This window comes from Pieris brassicae, chromosome 14 (assembly GCF_905147105.1).
Source record: "Pieris brassicae chromosome 14, ilPieBrab1.1, whole genome shotgun sequence".
NCBI classification, from domain to species: domain Eukaryota; kingdom Metazoa; phylum Arthropoda; class Insecta; order Lepidoptera; family Pieridae; genus Pieris; species Pieris brassicae.
The window spans coordinates 1,947,203-1,966,140 of NC_059678.1; the positions used below are offsets into that span (position 1 = coordinate 1,947,203).

The following is an 18,938-nucleotide window of genomic DNA, read 5'->3' on the forward strand; positions in this document are numbered from 1 at the left end:
GTGCCGGTTCAGTAATGTAACGCAGCAGTCGATGCGCCAGTTTGCTTCAGTCAATTCGTGAGGTACCCACCTTTCAAGCTTTTTAATGTTCCCAATTTGCTTCAAGTGAATTAAAACAGTTTTATCACTAACACCGAAGCCTGCAGCTAACTCGGACGTGGTTTGTGATGGATCCGCTTCCACAATAGCCTTCAATACTTCATTATCAACTTGGGTCTCAGGCTGTCCACGGGGCTTGTTCTGCAGGTCGAAATTTCCAGAACTTCTTTTGCAACATGACCGCCATACACATCATTCACCCGTCGAGTTGTTTCCGCAGCACTAGTGCCACGGCGGAACTCGTACTCGTAAATAATGCGATACTTTAAGTTTTCCATTTTGTAAAATGAACTCAAACAGAAAAAAAAAATGAATGACGGTCATCCAAGCACAAATACATGAGTAAATAGCTGTACAAATTTGAATTAAAAAATTCCTAACCAAGGAGGAGGTATTTGAGGTCAAAGTGGCCAGTACGACAAAACGCCAATTTCATATGTAAGGACCTAATACATAGTAATGTTGGAATAAAGAAAATAATAATAGCATATAATGGAGTTCCTAGAAATGTCCAATCATTTTTCATGACAGATTTATTTTAGAAGACATGTCAAAGGTTATATTTTTAAGATCTTTCATATTATTTTTTTGATATCTACACTCATAATATAAAGAGGAGGTAGAGACTCTTGGGCCATGGGCATCAAGTGCGCTAATTAAAGATATAAGTTGGCGTCTGGTTATAGAACCGGTGACTCAATCAACCAACGAATCAGTATCGCAATACAAGGAAATGCTGTAAATATAGTATATGACTTGGTAAAAAAGAGAAGATTTGATTGTTTGTTTGCTCTCGGTAGTAAAACTACAGGACTGATAATTCTTTCACCATTTGAATCCTGCCTTATACCTGATAAACACACGCCATATAATTATTTTGTACAAAAAAGTTTGGTTATGTAAAACTACGATATACATCCGAGATTTTAAAAAGACTAATAAAAACTCCTTAATCACATACTCTCCGTAAACTATTGACAATAGAACAAACAATATCTACTAAATAGTCTAACAAAATATTAGTTAATAGTCTATTTACCGAACGCTTTAGGCTATAGAATATCATGCTATGACCTTGATGCTATGATTTTTTAAATTAATTTAAACCTTAATTCCTTTCCAACAAAAACATAATCATCAAATCGTTTCATAATCGAAAAAAAAATCTACTAACACATTAAAATATTTTCCGTCGAATTAATAAACGTCGTCAGTTAAAACTGCGTGATTATAAAATATAGTTTTGGGCGGGGTAACTGTTTCGTATAAATATTTGACGCGGACGTTTTTCCAACATTGCTAGAGTGGCCCACCGCGTCGATTTATATTTTTTACAAATACGCGCCAAACAAAATGTTCGCATTGTCTGTCTTTGTCTAACGTGATTTGCGTAAAAGAGAACTACATCAGCTGACGTTCTACGTAACAGGTTTCCGTGACAGCTGACAATTCCGAATTCCTGTGTTTTTACCTTAACTAGAAACGGAGAGAATTTTAAAATTATATTTGATACAAAACCAATTAAACGGTTTGAGTAAAGTTCAAAAAGTCTTTTTAATATAAATTTTATGAAACACCAATATTGCTTGCACGCTTGCGACCATCAACTGTGGTCACGGCTGTGTACTAAGTACCAATGGAATTCTCTTTCTTCGCTATTAGCTCTTTCATGACCTGTGTCAACCCAAAAATCGATGACAATTAATGTCAGATACAGATCACTTACTTGTCTATGAAATAATAAAGATTAAGGAAACGTATGCAATCGGAGGCCAAAAATTTAGTTGTATCGCCACGGGATAATTGGCTTCATTATCTAAAGTTTAACGAAAGTACATAATATATACAATCATTTCAATTGCAACGTTTAGTCCCGGTCAAATGCGAGCCCGTCGCTGTTGGTGATGGTGATGGTTCTACCCGAGGTAGTTTTAGTGGGTCTCACCCGTTTTTCTGGTTAACAAAGTGAGTGGTCCCATATACCAATGTAAACGCAATTTTCATCGTGGTTAAAACAAAGTAATATTTGTGTTATATATAAATATAATATCCTTTTATACCGGTTCAGAGTCAAGACTTACCATAACCTTGAAGTCTTCTAGGATCCGCTTCACAAGATGCGGCAGTTAGTTTTGCTCTATTACTATTTTAAACTCTTTTCATAAATGGCTTCCTGACACAGAACACTAAAGACGACCCAATTTTGACATTTGAATTCGGAAACATTGTATTACGTGGATTAAGATTGGCGGCAGTTTTTGTATGATGTTTAAATAAAACACTTTGAAACTGGGTAAAAACAGAGCTTATAACTAAGATAACATAAGGGCTAGGGGGATTAAGGCGCTGGACTAAGAGAAGACTAACTTGACTTATTAAAGAGTTCGTAAATCTACGTAACACTTTTGTTATTGGACATTATCGGAAACGAGAATGTTATAATACAATTTTTGAGTGTGGTAAACTAATGGTACTGTGGCTCAATATTAGCTTCATGTGTGCCATGATTGTTTATGCTTCAAATTATTTACTAAAATATATATAATATGTTACTTAAATAAAGTTAGGTTACATAACTCGGGGTACCAAAAATCGAAATTGTAAAGTATCAAGCTAGCTGGAGCGATGTATGATTTTATAATTCACGTAAATATGTGTTTACTTACTAAATATTGAATATTAAAATCGTTTTATTTATCTATTTAAACCGAAATAGTCGTAAAATCTATTGTTTGTTAGCCTCTAATTTGTTAACCTCCTTCGTCTGGTTTCAAATTTAAAAATAGAATGTCTCGAACACATTTCGTATAATTTATGACAAATTGCAAAGGAAACCATCGATAATGTTATCTATGATAAATGTAGATAGTCATATTTACTTATTCATTGACGTCATCTGTTTATAAGTTTACAATAATAAGCGTGAATGACTGATAAATTAATACGAATAATATTCTATCTTAAAATTTGCGATTCCGAACTCAACTGTCTTTGTTTAACTTTCACTTAGTGTATGGTCCATTATCATTGTAACAACGCTTAGAAATTAACATTAGTACACTACTGGAGAATACACATCCTAAGGATATCACGTTAACTGTTTATATAATTCAAGAAATTTTCTCTTTCTGTCAAATTGCGTTTACGCTGTTAAGCAAAGAGAAAGCCTAGTTTAAAATGGTACAATTGAATTGTATAAAAAAACCGGCTTATCCTTTGGCTTTGTGTAGAGATGTTGGTTTCCTCAGCATCTTTTACTGAATTTATCGTGGGGAGTGGTCTGAAGAATTGACTGGACTAACGACGACGGCCTCTTTGTGGAACTAGTCTTCAACCTTCAACAACTTAAGTCTTCAGGAGCGTACTATACCCTGAAATGAGCACCACACCTGCTGACCCCTGCCATTGTGGCTATCACATTATTAAAGTGACCATCTTACTCAGCCCATTAAAAAAAGCGGTACTGGCCAGGGTCATGACACTCCATCCGCCCTTGGACAGGACTCCATGGCTCATGTATGGTTTTAGAGACTTGGAGGCAACAAATTACGCAATTTGCAACATTATGACACACGAGTGTTGTCGCCAATTGCTAGATAAGTTCAACTGCGGTGACTCAAATGCTGTATTTGATATCGTCACAGTTGATGAAAGCTGGATATATTGCTACGAACCCGAAACCAAAAGACAATCAGCTCAGCTCAAAGACATCAGGGTGGTTCCTTTTGAGGATCGCCCAACTCAGGTAAAGAACGGATGAAGTCAAGGAAAAAAGATGATTGCCTTTTCGAGACAGTTGTGCTAGAAGATGGAAGAACAATTACTGCAGACTGGTATTTCAATCGTTGTTTGCCTGTTGTCTTGAAAAAAAATTCGAAAGCAGCACTCTCGAAGGAGGATTCTCCTGCACCACGACAATGCTTTAGGGCACTCCGCAAAACAGACTGTTGTATATTTGACTAGGATGTGGAGATAATGAGTCATCCGCCATACAGTCCTGACCTGGCGAAATTCGAGGTATTCGCTTTACGAGCCCTGAAAATTCGGTGAAAGCGTACGAAAATGCTATAGAAGAGACCCCCAAGGAAGAATGGGCCCACTGCTTTTCTCAGTGTTTCCATCGAATGCGACGATGTGTAGAGAGGAACGGAAATTACTACGAAAAACAATAAAAGTATTGGCAACTTTCTACATTAAGCCGTTTTTCATTTTCTTAACATTTTCAGTGTTACCTAGGTATTACCTTTTACAAAAACATACATATAAAAAAGCAGTTTCCATAGTTATTAGGCATCGGGCGGCCTTTTTGCTAACAAGCGATTTCTTGCAGGCATCCGTAGTATGGAACAATAAAAACAGAAACACCTACAGAGGATATAGTACAGAAATTCAATTACAAAAAAACACAAAATAACATGTAACACTAACTATAACTAAAATAAACTAATTCGAAACTAACTAATAAATATAATAAATCCAAAAAGTTTAAAAAATAAGAAAAACGTATTGGATTAGCCGAGGATTAACTGAGTCACAATATGTTAGTAGCCAATAAGATTTCTAAATTCTAAAATTAGATAAAGTTTAACAAAAGGCTTTTATTATCATAGACATGAATTCAAATAATACAATTATTTCATTTTACCTTATTACTACTAAGATTACTACAGAATTTCATTAATTGTAATAGAATTATTACTTATCATTGTTATCGTTATTATATATTTTTGTTATTAATGGCTTATGGTAACTGAAATATGAATTATATTGTTTACGTTCCACAAAATTTAGTAACCAAGTAAGAACTTCATCAATTGTAGTGTCAAATAAATACCACAATCACACCCAAGTATTAAAAAATAGATATAATTACTTGCTTTTTTTAAAGAAATTTACTGGACAACTCTATATAGTTTATTTTTTATTTATTTTAAGCCTTAAATTATTTCCCGATCCACTAATATCTGGTTATCCTGTGTTAGTAAATATTTGTAACAGTTAGTATGTATCAGGAACCCTCTCCGGTAAAGGCCTCCTCCAAGGCTTGCCATCTTTCTCTATCTCGAGCTATTTGCATCCATTGAGGACCTGATCGTCCACCTGTGATCTGTTAGGCGTGCTACATGACCCGCCCACTTCCACTTCAGTTTTCTGGCGTGGCTTAGAGCATCCATTGCTTTGGTCTCTGATCTTATTCTTATGTGTCTTATCTTGTCTACCTTTTTAATGTTTAGCATGCTCCTTTCCATGCGTCGTTGTCATGCATTTATATTGTTTTTATGTTTTATTTGTAAATTTATGTCAGCCATGGAATAAGGCGTGAGTCCATAACTTTCTTCTTAAGCATCATAAGCATATCACTCTTAAATATTTCTTTACAACTCCAATATTTATTCCACGTACTTCTAACTCTTCTCTCTATTTCTTGATCATTGCTGTCGCTGCTGAATCCAATTTGTTTACCCAAGTAGATATAATTTGCAACATATTCTAACACATCATTCCCAATTTTTCAAGTAGATCTTATGTAGTTGGTCATGGCTTTTGTTTTTGTTATATTCAGTCAGTGAATATAACTTTATATAATAAGTACAATAATATTGACATCGCTACAATTATTACATTTAATATAAATAAATCAGTGTAATCATTATATCTGTATCTCTTAATATCACAACATTAACACAATGTGACAAAAAGAGAGAAATAATAGTTTTGTTAAGGTAGTGCAATTACACAGATTTTTATGAATAAGGGTGTAAGTTTATAACACCTGTCTCTATAATACTGGATCTTATATACAAATATCTATTTACATTTAGAATTAATTTACACAATTTGTTAAACCATGAATTACATTTCTCTTCTAAATAAATACAAGTTATTTGTATGTACCTTAAAAATTTTGGACAAGTTCACAAAACACTTCAGATTATATCGCCATAAGAAGACAATAACTCAATGTCTCATTTCATATTCATCAGGTTTATCCACTTCCACATTGGGAAGTGGCTGGCATTGCTATTGTTCATCAACTTTGAATGTTGAATACTGGCAGTTCCCATTAATAATAATCTCATTAATTGCCGATGTTGGAGGTTTCTGTTGCTTATGCTTGTGATTATATTCCTGCTTATGCTCCCGATTATGCTTGTGCTTATGCTTGTGATTGTACTCCTGCTTATGTTCCCGATTATGCTTGTGCTTATGCTTGTGATTATATTCCTGCTTATGTTCCCGATTATGCTTGTGCTTATGCTTGTGATTATATTCCTGCTTATGCTCCCGATTATGCTTGTGCTTATGACTGTGATTGTATTCCTGTTTATGCTCCCGATTATGCTTGTGCTTATGCTACCTCTTATGCTTGTGATTATATTCCTGCTTATGCTCCCGATTATACTTGTGCTTATGCTTGTGATTATATTCCTGCTTATGTTCCCGATTATGCTTGTGCTTATGCTTGTGATTGTATTCCTGCTTATGTTCCCGATTATGCTTGTGCTTATGCTTGTGATTGTATTCCTGCTTATGTTCCCGATTATGCTTGTGCTTATGCTTGTGATTGTATTCCTGCTTATGTTCCCGATTATGCTTGTGCTTATGCTTGTGATTATATTCCTGCTTATGCTCCCGATTATGCTTGTGCTTATGACTGTGATTGTATTCCTGTTTATGCTCCCGATTATGCTTGTGCTTATGCTACCTCTTATGCTTGTGATTATATTCCTGCTTATGCTCCCGATTATACTTGTGCTTATGCTTGTGATTATATTCCTGCTTATGTTCCCGATTATGCTTGTGCTTATGCTTGTGATTGTATTCCTGCTTATGTTCCCGATTATGCTTGTGCTTATGCTTGTGATTGTATTCCTGCTTATGTTCCCGATTATGCTTGTGCTTATGCTTGTGATTGTATTCCTGCTTATGTTCCCGATTATGCTAGTGCTTATGCTTGTGATTATATTCCTGCTTATGCTCCCGATTATGCTTGTGCTTATGACTGTGATTGTATTCCTGTTTATGCTCCCGATTATGCTTGTGCTTATGCTACCTCTTATGCTTGTGATTATATTCCTGCTTATGCTCCCGATTATACTTGTGCTTATGCTTGTGATTATATTCCTGCTTATGTTCCCGATTATGCTTGTGCTTATGCTTGTGATTGTATTCCTGCTTATGTTCCCGATTATGCTTGTGCTTATGCTTGTGATTGTATTCCTGCTTATGTTCCCGATTATGCTTGTGCTTATGCTTGTGATTGTATTCCTGCTTATGTTCCCGATTATGCTTGTGCTTATGCTACCGCTTATGCTTGTGATTATATTCCTGCTTATGCTCCCGATTATACTTGTGCTTATGCTTGTGATTATATTCCTGCTTATGTTCCCGATTATACTTGTGCTTATGCTTGTGATTATATTCCTGCTTATGTTCCCGATTATGCTTGTGCTTATGCTTGTGATTGTATTCCTGCTTATGTTCCCGATTATGCTTGTGCTTATGCTACCGCTTATGCTTGTGATTATATTCCTGCTTATGCTCCCGATTATACTTGTGCTTATGCTTGTGATTATATTCCTGCTTATGTTCCCGATTATGCTTGTGCTTATGCTTGTGATTGTATTCCTGCTTATGTTCCCGATTATGCTTGTGCTTATGCTACCGCTTATGCTTGTGATTATATTCCTGCTTATGCTCCCGATTATGCTTGTGCTTATGCTACCTCTTATGCTTGTGATTATATTCCTGCTTATGTTCCCGATTATGCTTGTGCTTATGCTACCGCTTATGCTTGTGATTATATTCCTGCTTATGCTCCCGATTATGCTTGTGCTTATGCTACCTCTTATGCTTGTGATTATATTCCTGCTTATGTTCCCGATTATGCTTGTGCTTATGCTACCGCTTATGCTTGTGATTATATTCCTGCTTATGCTCCCGATTATGCTTGTGCTTATGCTACCTCTTATGCTTGTGATTATATTCCTGCTTATGTTCCCGATTATGCTTGTGCTTATGCTTGTGATTGTACTCCTGCTTATGTTCCCGATTATGCTTGTGCTAATGCTTGTGATTATATTCCTGCTGATGTTCCCGATTATGCTTGTGCTTATGCTACCGCTTATGCTTGTGATTATATTCCTGCTTATGCTCCCGATTATGCTTGTGCTTATGCTTGTGATTATATTCCTGCTTATGCTACCGCTTATGCTTGTGATTGTACGCCTGCTTATGTTCCCGATTATGCTTGTGCTTATGCTTGTGATTGTACTCCTGCTTATGTTCCCGATTATGCTTGTGCTTATGCTTGTGATTATATTCCTGCTTATGCTACCGCTTATGCTTGTGATTGTACGCCTGCTTATACTTGTGCTTATGCTTGTGATTGTACTCCTGCTTATGTTCCCGATTATGCTTGTGCTTATGCTTGTGATTATATTCCTGCTTATGTTCCCGATTATGCTTGTGCTTATGCTCCCGATTATGCTTGTGCTTATGCTTGTGATTATATTCCTGCTTATGTTCCCGATTATGCTTGTGCTTATGCTACCGCTTATGCTTGTGATTATATTCCTGCTTATGCTCCCGATTATGCTTGTGCTTATGCTTGTGATTATATTCCTGCTTATGCTACCGCTTATGCTTGTGATTGTACGCCTGCTTATACTTGTGCTTATGCTTGTGATTGTACTCCTGCTTATGTTCCCGATTATGCTTGTGCTTATGCTTGTGATTATATTCCTGCTTATGTTCCCGATTATGCTTGTGCTTATGCTCCCGATTATGCTTGTGCTTATGCTTGTGATTATATTCCTGCTTATGTTCCCGATTATGCTTGTGCTTATGCTACCTCTTATGCTTGTGATTATATTCCTGCTTATGCTCCCGATTATACTTGTGCTTATGCTTGTGATTATATTCCTGCTTATGTTCCCGATTATGCTTGTGCTTATGCTACCGCTTATGCTTGTGATTATATTCCTGCTTATGTTCCCGATTATGCTTGTGCTTATGCTACCTCTTATGCTTGTGATTATATTCCTGCTTATGTTCCCGATTATGCTTGTGCTTATGCTACCGCTTATGCTTGTGATTATATTCCTGCTTATGCTCCCGATTATACTTGTGCTTATGCTTGTGATTATATTCCTGCTTATGTTCCCGATTATGCTTGTGCTTATGCTTGTGATTATATTCCTGCTTATGTTCCCGATTATGCTTGTGCTTATGCTACCGCTTATGCTTGTGATTATATTCCTGCTTATGCTCCCGATTATGCTTGTGCTTATGCTTGTGATTGTACTCCTGCTTATGTTCCCGATTATGCTTGTGCTTATGCTTGTGATTATATTCCTGCTTATGTTCCCGATTATGCTTGTGCTTATGCTACCGCTTATGCTTGTGATTATATTCCTGCTTATGCTCCCGATTATGCTTGTGCTTATGCTTGTGATTATATTCCTGCTTATGCTACCGCTTATGCTTGTGATTGTACGCCTGCTTATACTTGTGCTTATGCTTGTGATTGTACTCCTGCTTATGTTCCCGATTATGCTTGTGCTTATGCTTGTGATTATATTCCTGCTTATGTTCCCGATTATGCTTGTGCTTATGCTCCCGATTATGCTTGTGCTTATGCTTGTGATTATATTCCTGCTTATGTTCCCGATTATGCTTGTGCTTATGCTACCGCTTATGCTTGTGATTATATTCCTGCTTATGCTCCCGATTATACTTGTGCTTATGCTTGTGATTGTACTCCTGCTTATGTTCCCGATTATGCTTGTGCTTATGCTTGTGATTATATTCCTGCTTATGTTCCCGATTATGCTTTTGCTTATGCTTGTGATTGTATTCCTGCTTATGCTTGTGATTGTACGCCTGCTTATACTTGTGCTTATGCTTGTGATTGTACGCCTGCTTATACTTGTGCTTATGCTTGTGATTGTACTCCTGCTTATGCTTGTGCTTATGCTTGTGATTGTACTCCTGCTTATGTTCCCGATTATGCTTGTGCTTATGCTACCGCTTATGCTTGTGATTGTACTCCTGCTTATGCTTGTGCTTATGCTTGTGATTGTACTCCTGCTTATGCTTGTGATTGTACTCCTGCTAATGATCCCGATTATGCTTGTGCTTATGCTTGTGATTATATTCCAGCTTATGTTCCCGATTATGCTTGTGCTTATGCTTGTGATTGTACTCCTGCTTATGCTTGTGATTGTACGCCTGCTTATACTTGTGCTTATGCTTGTGATTGTACTCCTGCTTATGCTTGTGCTTATGCTTGTGATTGAACTCCTGCTTATGTTCCCAATTATGCTTGTGCTTATGCTTGTGATTATATTCCTGCTTATGTTCCCGATTATGCTTGTGCTTATGCTACCGCTTATGCTTGTGATTGTACTCCTGCTTATGCTTGTGATTGTACGCCTGCTTATACTTGTGCTTATGCTTGTGATTGTACTCCTGCTTATGCTTGTGATTGTACTCCTGCTTATGCTTGTGCTTATGCTTGTGATTGTACTCCTGCTTATGCTTGTGATTGTACTCCTGCTTATGCTTGTGATTGTACTCCTGCTTATGCTTGTGCTTATGCTTGTGCTTATGCTTGTGTTTGTACTCCTGCTTATGCTTGTACTTATGACTGTGATTGTATTCCTGTTTATGCTCCCGATTATGCTTGTGCTTATTCTACCGCTTATGCTTGTGATTGTATTCCTGCTTATGCTCCCGATTATGCTTGTGCTTATGCTTGTGATTGTATTCCTGCTTATGCTTGTACTTATGCTTGTGATTGTACGCCTGCTTATACTTGTGCTTATGCTTGTGATTGTACTCCTGCTTATGCTTGTGCTTATGCTTGTGATTGTACTCCTGCTTATGCTTGTGCTTATGCTTGTGATTGTACTCCTGCTTATGCTTGTGCTTATGCTTGTGATTGTACTCCTGCTTATGCTTGTACTTATGACTGTGATTGTATTCCTGTTTATGCTCCCGATTATGCTTGTGCTTATTCTACCGCTTATGCTTGTGATTGTACTTATGCTTGTGATTGTACGCCTGCTTATGCTTGTGATTGTACTCCTGCTTGTGCTCCTGCTTTTGCCTACGTGGTTGCTAAGGCCATCTTCGGTTCTCCTATCGTCGACATGCATCGGTAGACCAAAGACCCTTCTGTGAAGCTTTTACGTAATAACGCTTGCGTCTTGTTACCAAAACAAGCTGCCGTCATATTTCGAGTTTGACTTTTATATTTTGTCAGTGTTTATTTTAAGTTTCTTTATTGTTTTTGAATTTGTTTTAATTTATTTAGTTTGTAAATGCAGTCCGTGACCCAAACTTGTGATGACACAGTGCAACAAGTTATTTAAATCTTTGAAAGGCCTCAACATACACACAGGAAATGTATTAGCCCAAACAGTTCACCTTTAGAAATCCATCCCATTATCCCGAACAATTAAACTACTTTTCACATATATCTCAGGCATTTGAAAAATAATATACCCATGGTTAAAAGAATCCTCTCGAGGAGCGCGAATAACCGTTGCTACACATTTGTCACAATCAATCCAAAACTGTTACATAAGTAAGTACTCAAGATGGGCAGAACCTTTTTTTATTTTCCTACAGCACACTACAATTACTATAATTTACCCAATATTGACCCAATAGATTAAGAAAGCCTGCTGTTAACCCCTTCTTCTGCACCTCTAATCAAACATCATGCCTTTCGTAATCACAATGAACTCATCGAGAACAAAATTTGTGACTGAGATCTTAAAGGTGCCGCTCGCCTTTTGTTCTCCAACGACGTGCTATCACCCCTGACAACCTTCAAGCCTTACGGACAGCACCCCCCCCCTACCAGTAAACCCACATGTTCTTGTCCCACCAACAGCAGGGCAAGCATGTCAAATCCAAAATAAAGATGTTACGGTTGCCATTTTATCTTTTAAACCAGCTTCGGCTGCAGGTTTGGATGGAATCTCACCCCAACATTTGAAAGACTTAACATCGCATTCTGTGGGTGATGTAGGCGAGCAACTAGTAAATTCGATTACTAAATTAATCAACATTATTTATTCCGGTAATATCAATACAGAAATTGTTCCCATTCTTTTCGGCGCGAACCTCATTGCCACAAATTGCTGTTGGTTCAACACAACGACATCTGGGCTCCAAAATTGCTGTTTGACATATTCGGCTTCGGGCTTCGAAGGCTTCGGTGTAAAAGGTGCACACCTTGTGAGGCAGCCGTTCATGCCGTACGCTCTTTTCTAACTTACAGACAGCCTGTGCTCAAAATTGATGTCAAAAATGCTTTTTTATAAAAGTTTATTCGGTTATCCGAATTAAAGGCATTTTTGAAATCAATTTACTATATATAATAGGGATACACTACTGACGGAAATAAAGCAACACATACCGGAAATATACAATTATCTTCTTCTCAGTAACTCTGACTCAACAAAATTATTATATCGTTCTAATAATCTGTAATCGGAAGAAGGTTGTAAGTTGTGATCCCTTGGGCCTGCAATTTTTAGTTTGGCTATAAATCCAATAATCAAACATTTAAATTCTAATTACCATATTTGGTATTTGGACGACCGAACCGTTTGGTGATGTGGATACTGTGTTTTCAGACCTTTTTGTAATGAAAAATAAATTTGAAGCCATTGGTTTGGAGCTTAATTTTAGCTTGGACGTAAATTTAAATGACGTAAAACAAAAATTTTATATTTTGTCTCCAAATATTAAAATGGTTAACAGTAATTCGCTTTATCTTTCACGTTTTCCAATTTTTGATGAATCAATTTCTGAATATATTAATAATTATAATTAAATTTCAAAATTCATTTGACTTGCACTTTGCATCTTAAAACTCTGTCTTTTCGTCCCAAAATTTACGAATGTGCTCTTGGTGCTTTTGGAATCACCCAGATCTTTTGATACAAGTAGACGACGTAATCAAAATTAGCTGAGAATCGCTTCCGTTATGGTGGTTTAGCCGAAGCGACTGGAATTTCAAGAGACCGGTTGGTATGAGTTTGATTCCATGGAAAATGGGCCGGGTATATGATGCAACCTGTTCAGATACACTAACCCCTTCCCATCTACATAAAACCAACAACAGAGCTGATGCGACTGAATAAGGTAAAGTCTGCAAATACAGGGTGAAGGCTTCAAATATGATTTTGTCCCTTTCGATGTCGAGACCCTTGGTCCGTGGGGTCCTAACGCTTTTAACGAAATACCAAAAACGTTAGTCGGCGTCACAGTAGACCGAATGGCTGACAGGGCTGACCTTGCCTAAAGGGACTCCTTTTAATAATATACCTTAGTTATTTTATTTTAGTGTTTTATACCTGTATCTTAAAAATATATAAAGATAACAATGATAGTAATCATTCTAGTACAATTAATGAAATTCTGTAATAATCTTGGTACTGATAAGGTTGATGGTATGATAATGAAAGCCTTTTGTTAAACTTGATCTAATTGAATCTATCGTTTAAAATAAAATGCCAAGATTGCTTAACCTCTATTAACCGGCGTCACCAAAGTACTGATCCGATACTTTGTAAGTCTTATGAGTTACTCTAGCGATCCCGATTTCAAAGTTGGTTTTGTTTACCAAGCTGTACCACATCAGATCCACGGCTATTAAATGATTTAATTCGAGATTGAATCGCTATTATTTTAAGAAGTAATTGATTACCAGGAGTGAATCTTCAGAAAATATACTGTTAATAAATGCGTTTTACAATAGGTAAACCTGTTTTTGGCTTTAGATTAGTGAAAATGTTTATAAATATATACCGTTTGTGTGTTTCTACTTGGTTGTACGAAAATACTGTTAAGAAATGCGTTTCATAATAGGGACAACTGTTTTTGGCTTAAGATTAGTGAAACTGTTAATAAATAGCCACTATATACGTGTTTCTCCTTGGTTTTACGAAAATACTGTTAAGGAATGCGTTTTACAATAGGAAAACCTGTCTTTTGCTTTAGATTAGTGAAAATGTTAATAAATATATACCATTCATGTGTTTGTCCTTGGTTTTACGAAAATGAATTGAGCAATTAAAGCAGCACTTTTGGAGACGATGGCAAAATTAGTACGTGGTGAAATTACAACAGCGCACTAAATGGAGAGAGAACTCTGCCAATCTTAATATTGGGGACCTAGTGCTGATAGCCGAGGACAATGTTCCTCCTCTCTGCTGGAAGTTAGGTCGAGTGCAGCGGCTTAGATAGAGTGGCCAGATTGGCAGAGATCAAAACCAGTATCGGCTGCATAACACTTTCAGTGGTTCGGCTTAGCAAGTTGCCGGTACGAGAAGAATAAATTAACAATGTTGAAAGAGTTTCAACAGCCAGGAGTATGTTGCGGCATTGCGCATGTTTTATATCAGGCGCACTTTTAAATTATAATTGTAAGGCGACATGCGCCATTACTTCTAATTGTACTTGACCAGCGAAAGGTCGTGTAAATAAATAATACAAATTTTACAAGAAGTCTAAAGAGTTTCATTTACCGGCCTAGTCATTCCCTAAAGAATGAACATGAGGGGAACAAAGAAGAAATAGAATATTAGCCAAGAATGAATCAACCGAGCAGTAGTACAGCTAAAGTGTCACATCGAGAGGTTTAACCAAAAGTTAAGTGTCCTTAACTTAATTATTTGTGCAAATAAGTATTTTATTTTCTAATATTTTAAAGTAGTGAGATTAAGTTATTGGTTAAAATTATTTGTAGCGGTACATCTACGGACCTACGTGTGGGAAAAATTAGAATTATTATTATTGTAGTTTTCATATTTTGATTTTGTTATTTAACATTTAATTAGATACCAAAGACACGGAGATATACATTATCATTTTTAATATATTGTCGCATATAACGCGAAAAATCTGGTTTACGAAGTATTAGACGAAATACTTAAACACATTACTTACATATTATACATATTTATTTCGTCTATTACTTCGTAAACACTAAATAGGTATCTAATTGCTTTCTATCTAATTCCGTACTTAGGTAGTTAAATTCAAGGGCATTTGCCGACTTTTCCAGATTTTTCGCGTCGACACGCCACTTGTTGCAGTTGTCCTGAAAACATTTTAACTGAACTGATGAGCGTGATAATATTGAACAGGATATTATAATAAGCTTTGCAACCGCCAAAACTTTAGTTAAAAGTTTCTCAAAGGCATTTGAGTGTGAACATAAGCGAAATTCAATGCATAATGTTTCATGTTGCGTTGATGAATCTAATTCTTGTATGTGTAATCTGGGATCAAAATCTCCACAGATACAAGTAATAAAAATGATTCAAAAGTAAATAGAACAACGTATTAAACATGTTTTATTTCTTAAAATAACTCAACTGTTAAAAACCTATCAAACTTAAAAGTTTTCTTTAATAAATATGGCCCTAACTGCTGCTCCACGCAGCAAGAGAGCACGATGTGTTTTGGGTGCTGTTGGTGGTGGAGGCAGGATTTTATCATCATCATCATCATCAGAGATAGGTTCCTCTTTCAATTCAATGGCTATATCGTGTAAGACTGCCAATAATACTATATACATCTTGGTTCTGTTGATGTTCTGAATCCCCTGATCGGTTGTTCCATTCGCCAAAACATCTCTCTACACTGTTGTGAGTTCTAATGTGGGCTTCTTCTTTATTAGTAGTCAGATTTAGTACTGGTGTAAATAAATAAGTAGTGTAAGCATAGCCAGAGTCTCCATGTATAATTAATATGTTTAAACGGCTTTCATTAAAAATCAAGATTTGGATTGGTTCAAGATTTCAGTGTGCGTACATATGTCGCAGTAAAGTAGTTAAATCAGAGAGTTAATTGAATCTCTAGACAGCTAATTAAAGATCGATATTCAATCAAGTCGCTAGCATTTTGATTTAAATAAAGCAGCCTCGAAAACGTTTAACTATCTGTCTGACCGAAAGCCAGCGTGTTGATTAAAAATGTATTTTTTCATTTGTCATTGTTATTTCGTTGTGATCGTGAAGAACTGAGAGCTTGGAAATTCCGTGTTTTGTTTTATTGTAAATGGTTAGGTTAGTCTTGTTGCCTAGGAATGTTTAGGAAACTCGTTAAAAGTTTCGTTCACTCACTTGTCTGACGGAACTTTAGCGACTTAGTTTAATATCGATCTTTATGTAACTGTCTAGAGATTCAATTAACTCTCTGATTTAACTACTTTATTGCGACACATACACACAATTGCACCAACTATATTTAATAATATTCAATGAATTAATTAGGTATGAATAGCATATAACAAAGAATTACAATGAAACATTATTCCTTAAAATATAATATATTATTTTCTGATTGTTATCACTTATTTATATCTCTACTTCATTATATAGATCTGCAAAAGTTGTGAAACGACGTGATAGTATCACGTCGTTACGTCGTCGTTTCACTATTTTGTCTTAGTCTTCTTCACCCAGTTCTCATATTCGATTTAAACTTAATGTGTTTCAGCATACTTTAAACTCACCCACAGTGGTTAATTATTATTTGGTGTGTAACCAAAGGAGAGAGGATAATGGCTTTTAATAACGTCTTGTGCTAGACTTTTAATGCTGGCATTTCTCTTGCAATATCATTACGCGAGTATAGCATTTGAACCAAGCCCCAAGCCTACTCCAAAGGGCACAAAATCGAATTTGGAGGAAAGATATATTCATATTTTTATCTGCTCTGGTGTATGTCCGAGGGTGGAGTGTCCATCCTATATTTTAATATTAAATAACTAAACCTCTTCTCGACTCTCGGTCATACACACATACATACATACATAAAGTACGGTATGTCTGCTACTACGTATCCGTAGTGTTGTTAGTTTATTTGGTCTTCCTTTCTCACATATTTAGTTATCTAGTGCAGCTTGGTAATACATATACGTACACTATACAGATACTCCTGACATTTATTACATATGAAAAGAAATGCACCTGTTTCAATAATAATTCCTTCTTATAGGTGGATCAGTCTGCATGATGCTGTCACAACAACAAGCGTTCCGATATAAATAGGTTATATGATAAGAAAATAATTGATAAAAAATCAATAAATTGATTTCTAACCGTCAATCACTCGTTTTCCTTTTTCTGATCATGTCGAGTAGTGATCTGGAGTAGCGGTTTGAATTTCGAATTATGTCAATTAGTGATTTCATCTCCAATTGTGCAGTAGTGTATTTTTCGAATTTCAAATTTATTTCGAAAATCGAATCATTTCCATTTGTTCTTTGGTGTAATTTTCGAATTTCGAATGATATTAAAAAGTACTTTGCTGTGTGGATTTGAATTTCATATTATTTACATTAGTGCTTTGGTGATTTTTTTTTTAAATTTCGAATGAATGCTACTTGTTGTCTAAAATCTACTCGATCCACGTTTCGCCCCAGTTATGATATTCGCATTATGAGTAGTAGGGATTCCCGTGTTATGTCTCACTTCAAAGTTCCGCAACCTAACTTACTCTTGGCCGCCCGCTCATGGCTGACCAAAACTAAATAAAGAGTTTGGAAAGCAGCACTGCATCAGCAATATCTCTAACCGTTCCGAAGATAGCTTTCTCAAAACCCTGGCTAATTACTTATGACTACCTTATCAGCTACTTTATATAAAATACAGAATTACAAAGAACTTATCAATGTTAATTTTAATTATTAATAGTTATTTATTTTATTTCAATTTAATTATTACACTTAATTCTTAAACCTTAGATTGTGAGATGCTGGATTCATCACTATGATTTGTTACCGTAACTACGCACAGTGCCGGATTAGCCATATAGCACGAAGCAAATGCTACGGGCTCGCGAATTTGGTGGCCCAACCCCCCAACGCGCTAACCTAACCTTACCGTAATAAAAAAATATTACATAGGAGCGTAATATATCTTGCTACTCTTCCACTTAAAATCTAAAACTCGATTTCGTCACGTCAATTCGTTGAAGATAAGTAGGTATTTTATAAACTTTTTACCGTAATTTTCTAATGTTTAATTATAATCGATATCTTTGGACTAGCATCTATACCACATCAATCTTTCAAGTGGCAAGTTTTTTTTTTATAAGAACGTCTTTATCATCTCACTTTGTTGAATATAGACCATGATTTGCTTAAAGAATATATAGTCTATATTGTGTTACTATCTCTCAATTTGCCAATTCAGATCCAGAAATATTTATTCGTAACGGTTTTGTTTTATTCAATATCCTAAACTTGAGAAACTGAAGCAAACCAAGGGCCCCTTGATAGAATTTGTTCAGGCCCCGCGCTGGCTTAATCCGGCACTGGACCCAGACCTAAAAAGGTTGTAGCGTCACTGATTTATTATTTATTTTATACCACTGATTGTTGCATTTTCCAAGTTTATACATAAGTGAAGAATTTAGTAGCCTTATAAATTTTAAATAAGCGATTAATATTAGGTCCTTACATATGAAATTGGCGTATTTCGTACTGGCCACTTTAATCACGATGTTCTCCTCTTTAGTAAGGAATTCCAAATTCAAATTTGTACAGCTATTTACTCATGTATTTGTGCTTCGATGACCGTCATTCATTTGCTTTTTTTTCTGTTTGCGTCACTCTTTTTAGAAAATGGAAAACTTAAAGTATCGCATTATTTACGAGCACGAGTTCCGCCGTGGCACTAGTGCTGCGGAAACGACTCGAAGGGTGAATGATGTGTATGGCGGTCAAGTGGCAAAAGAAAACACAGTTCGTTTTTGGTTCCAACGTTTTCGTTCTGGAAATTTCGACCTGCAGAATAAGCCTCGTG

At 36.1% G+C, this 18,938-nt stretch overlaps 1 protein-coding gene across 1 annotated transcript; it reads left to right on the plus strand.

Moving 5' to 3' along the window:
• Window positions 1-7,146: 7,146 nt before the first annotated feature.
• On the plus strand, window positions 7,147-17,145 carry LOC123718192. The gene is made up of 3 exons (XM_045674634.1): window positions 7,147-7,212; window positions 7,960-8,016; window positions 17,128-17,145. The coding sequence occupies exons 1-3, from the start codon at window positions 7,147-7,149 to the stop codon at window positions 17,143-17,145; spliced, it is 141 nt and encodes a 46-aa protein (XP_045530590.1).
• The last annotated feature ends 1,793 nt before the right edge of the window (window positions 17,146-18,938 follow it).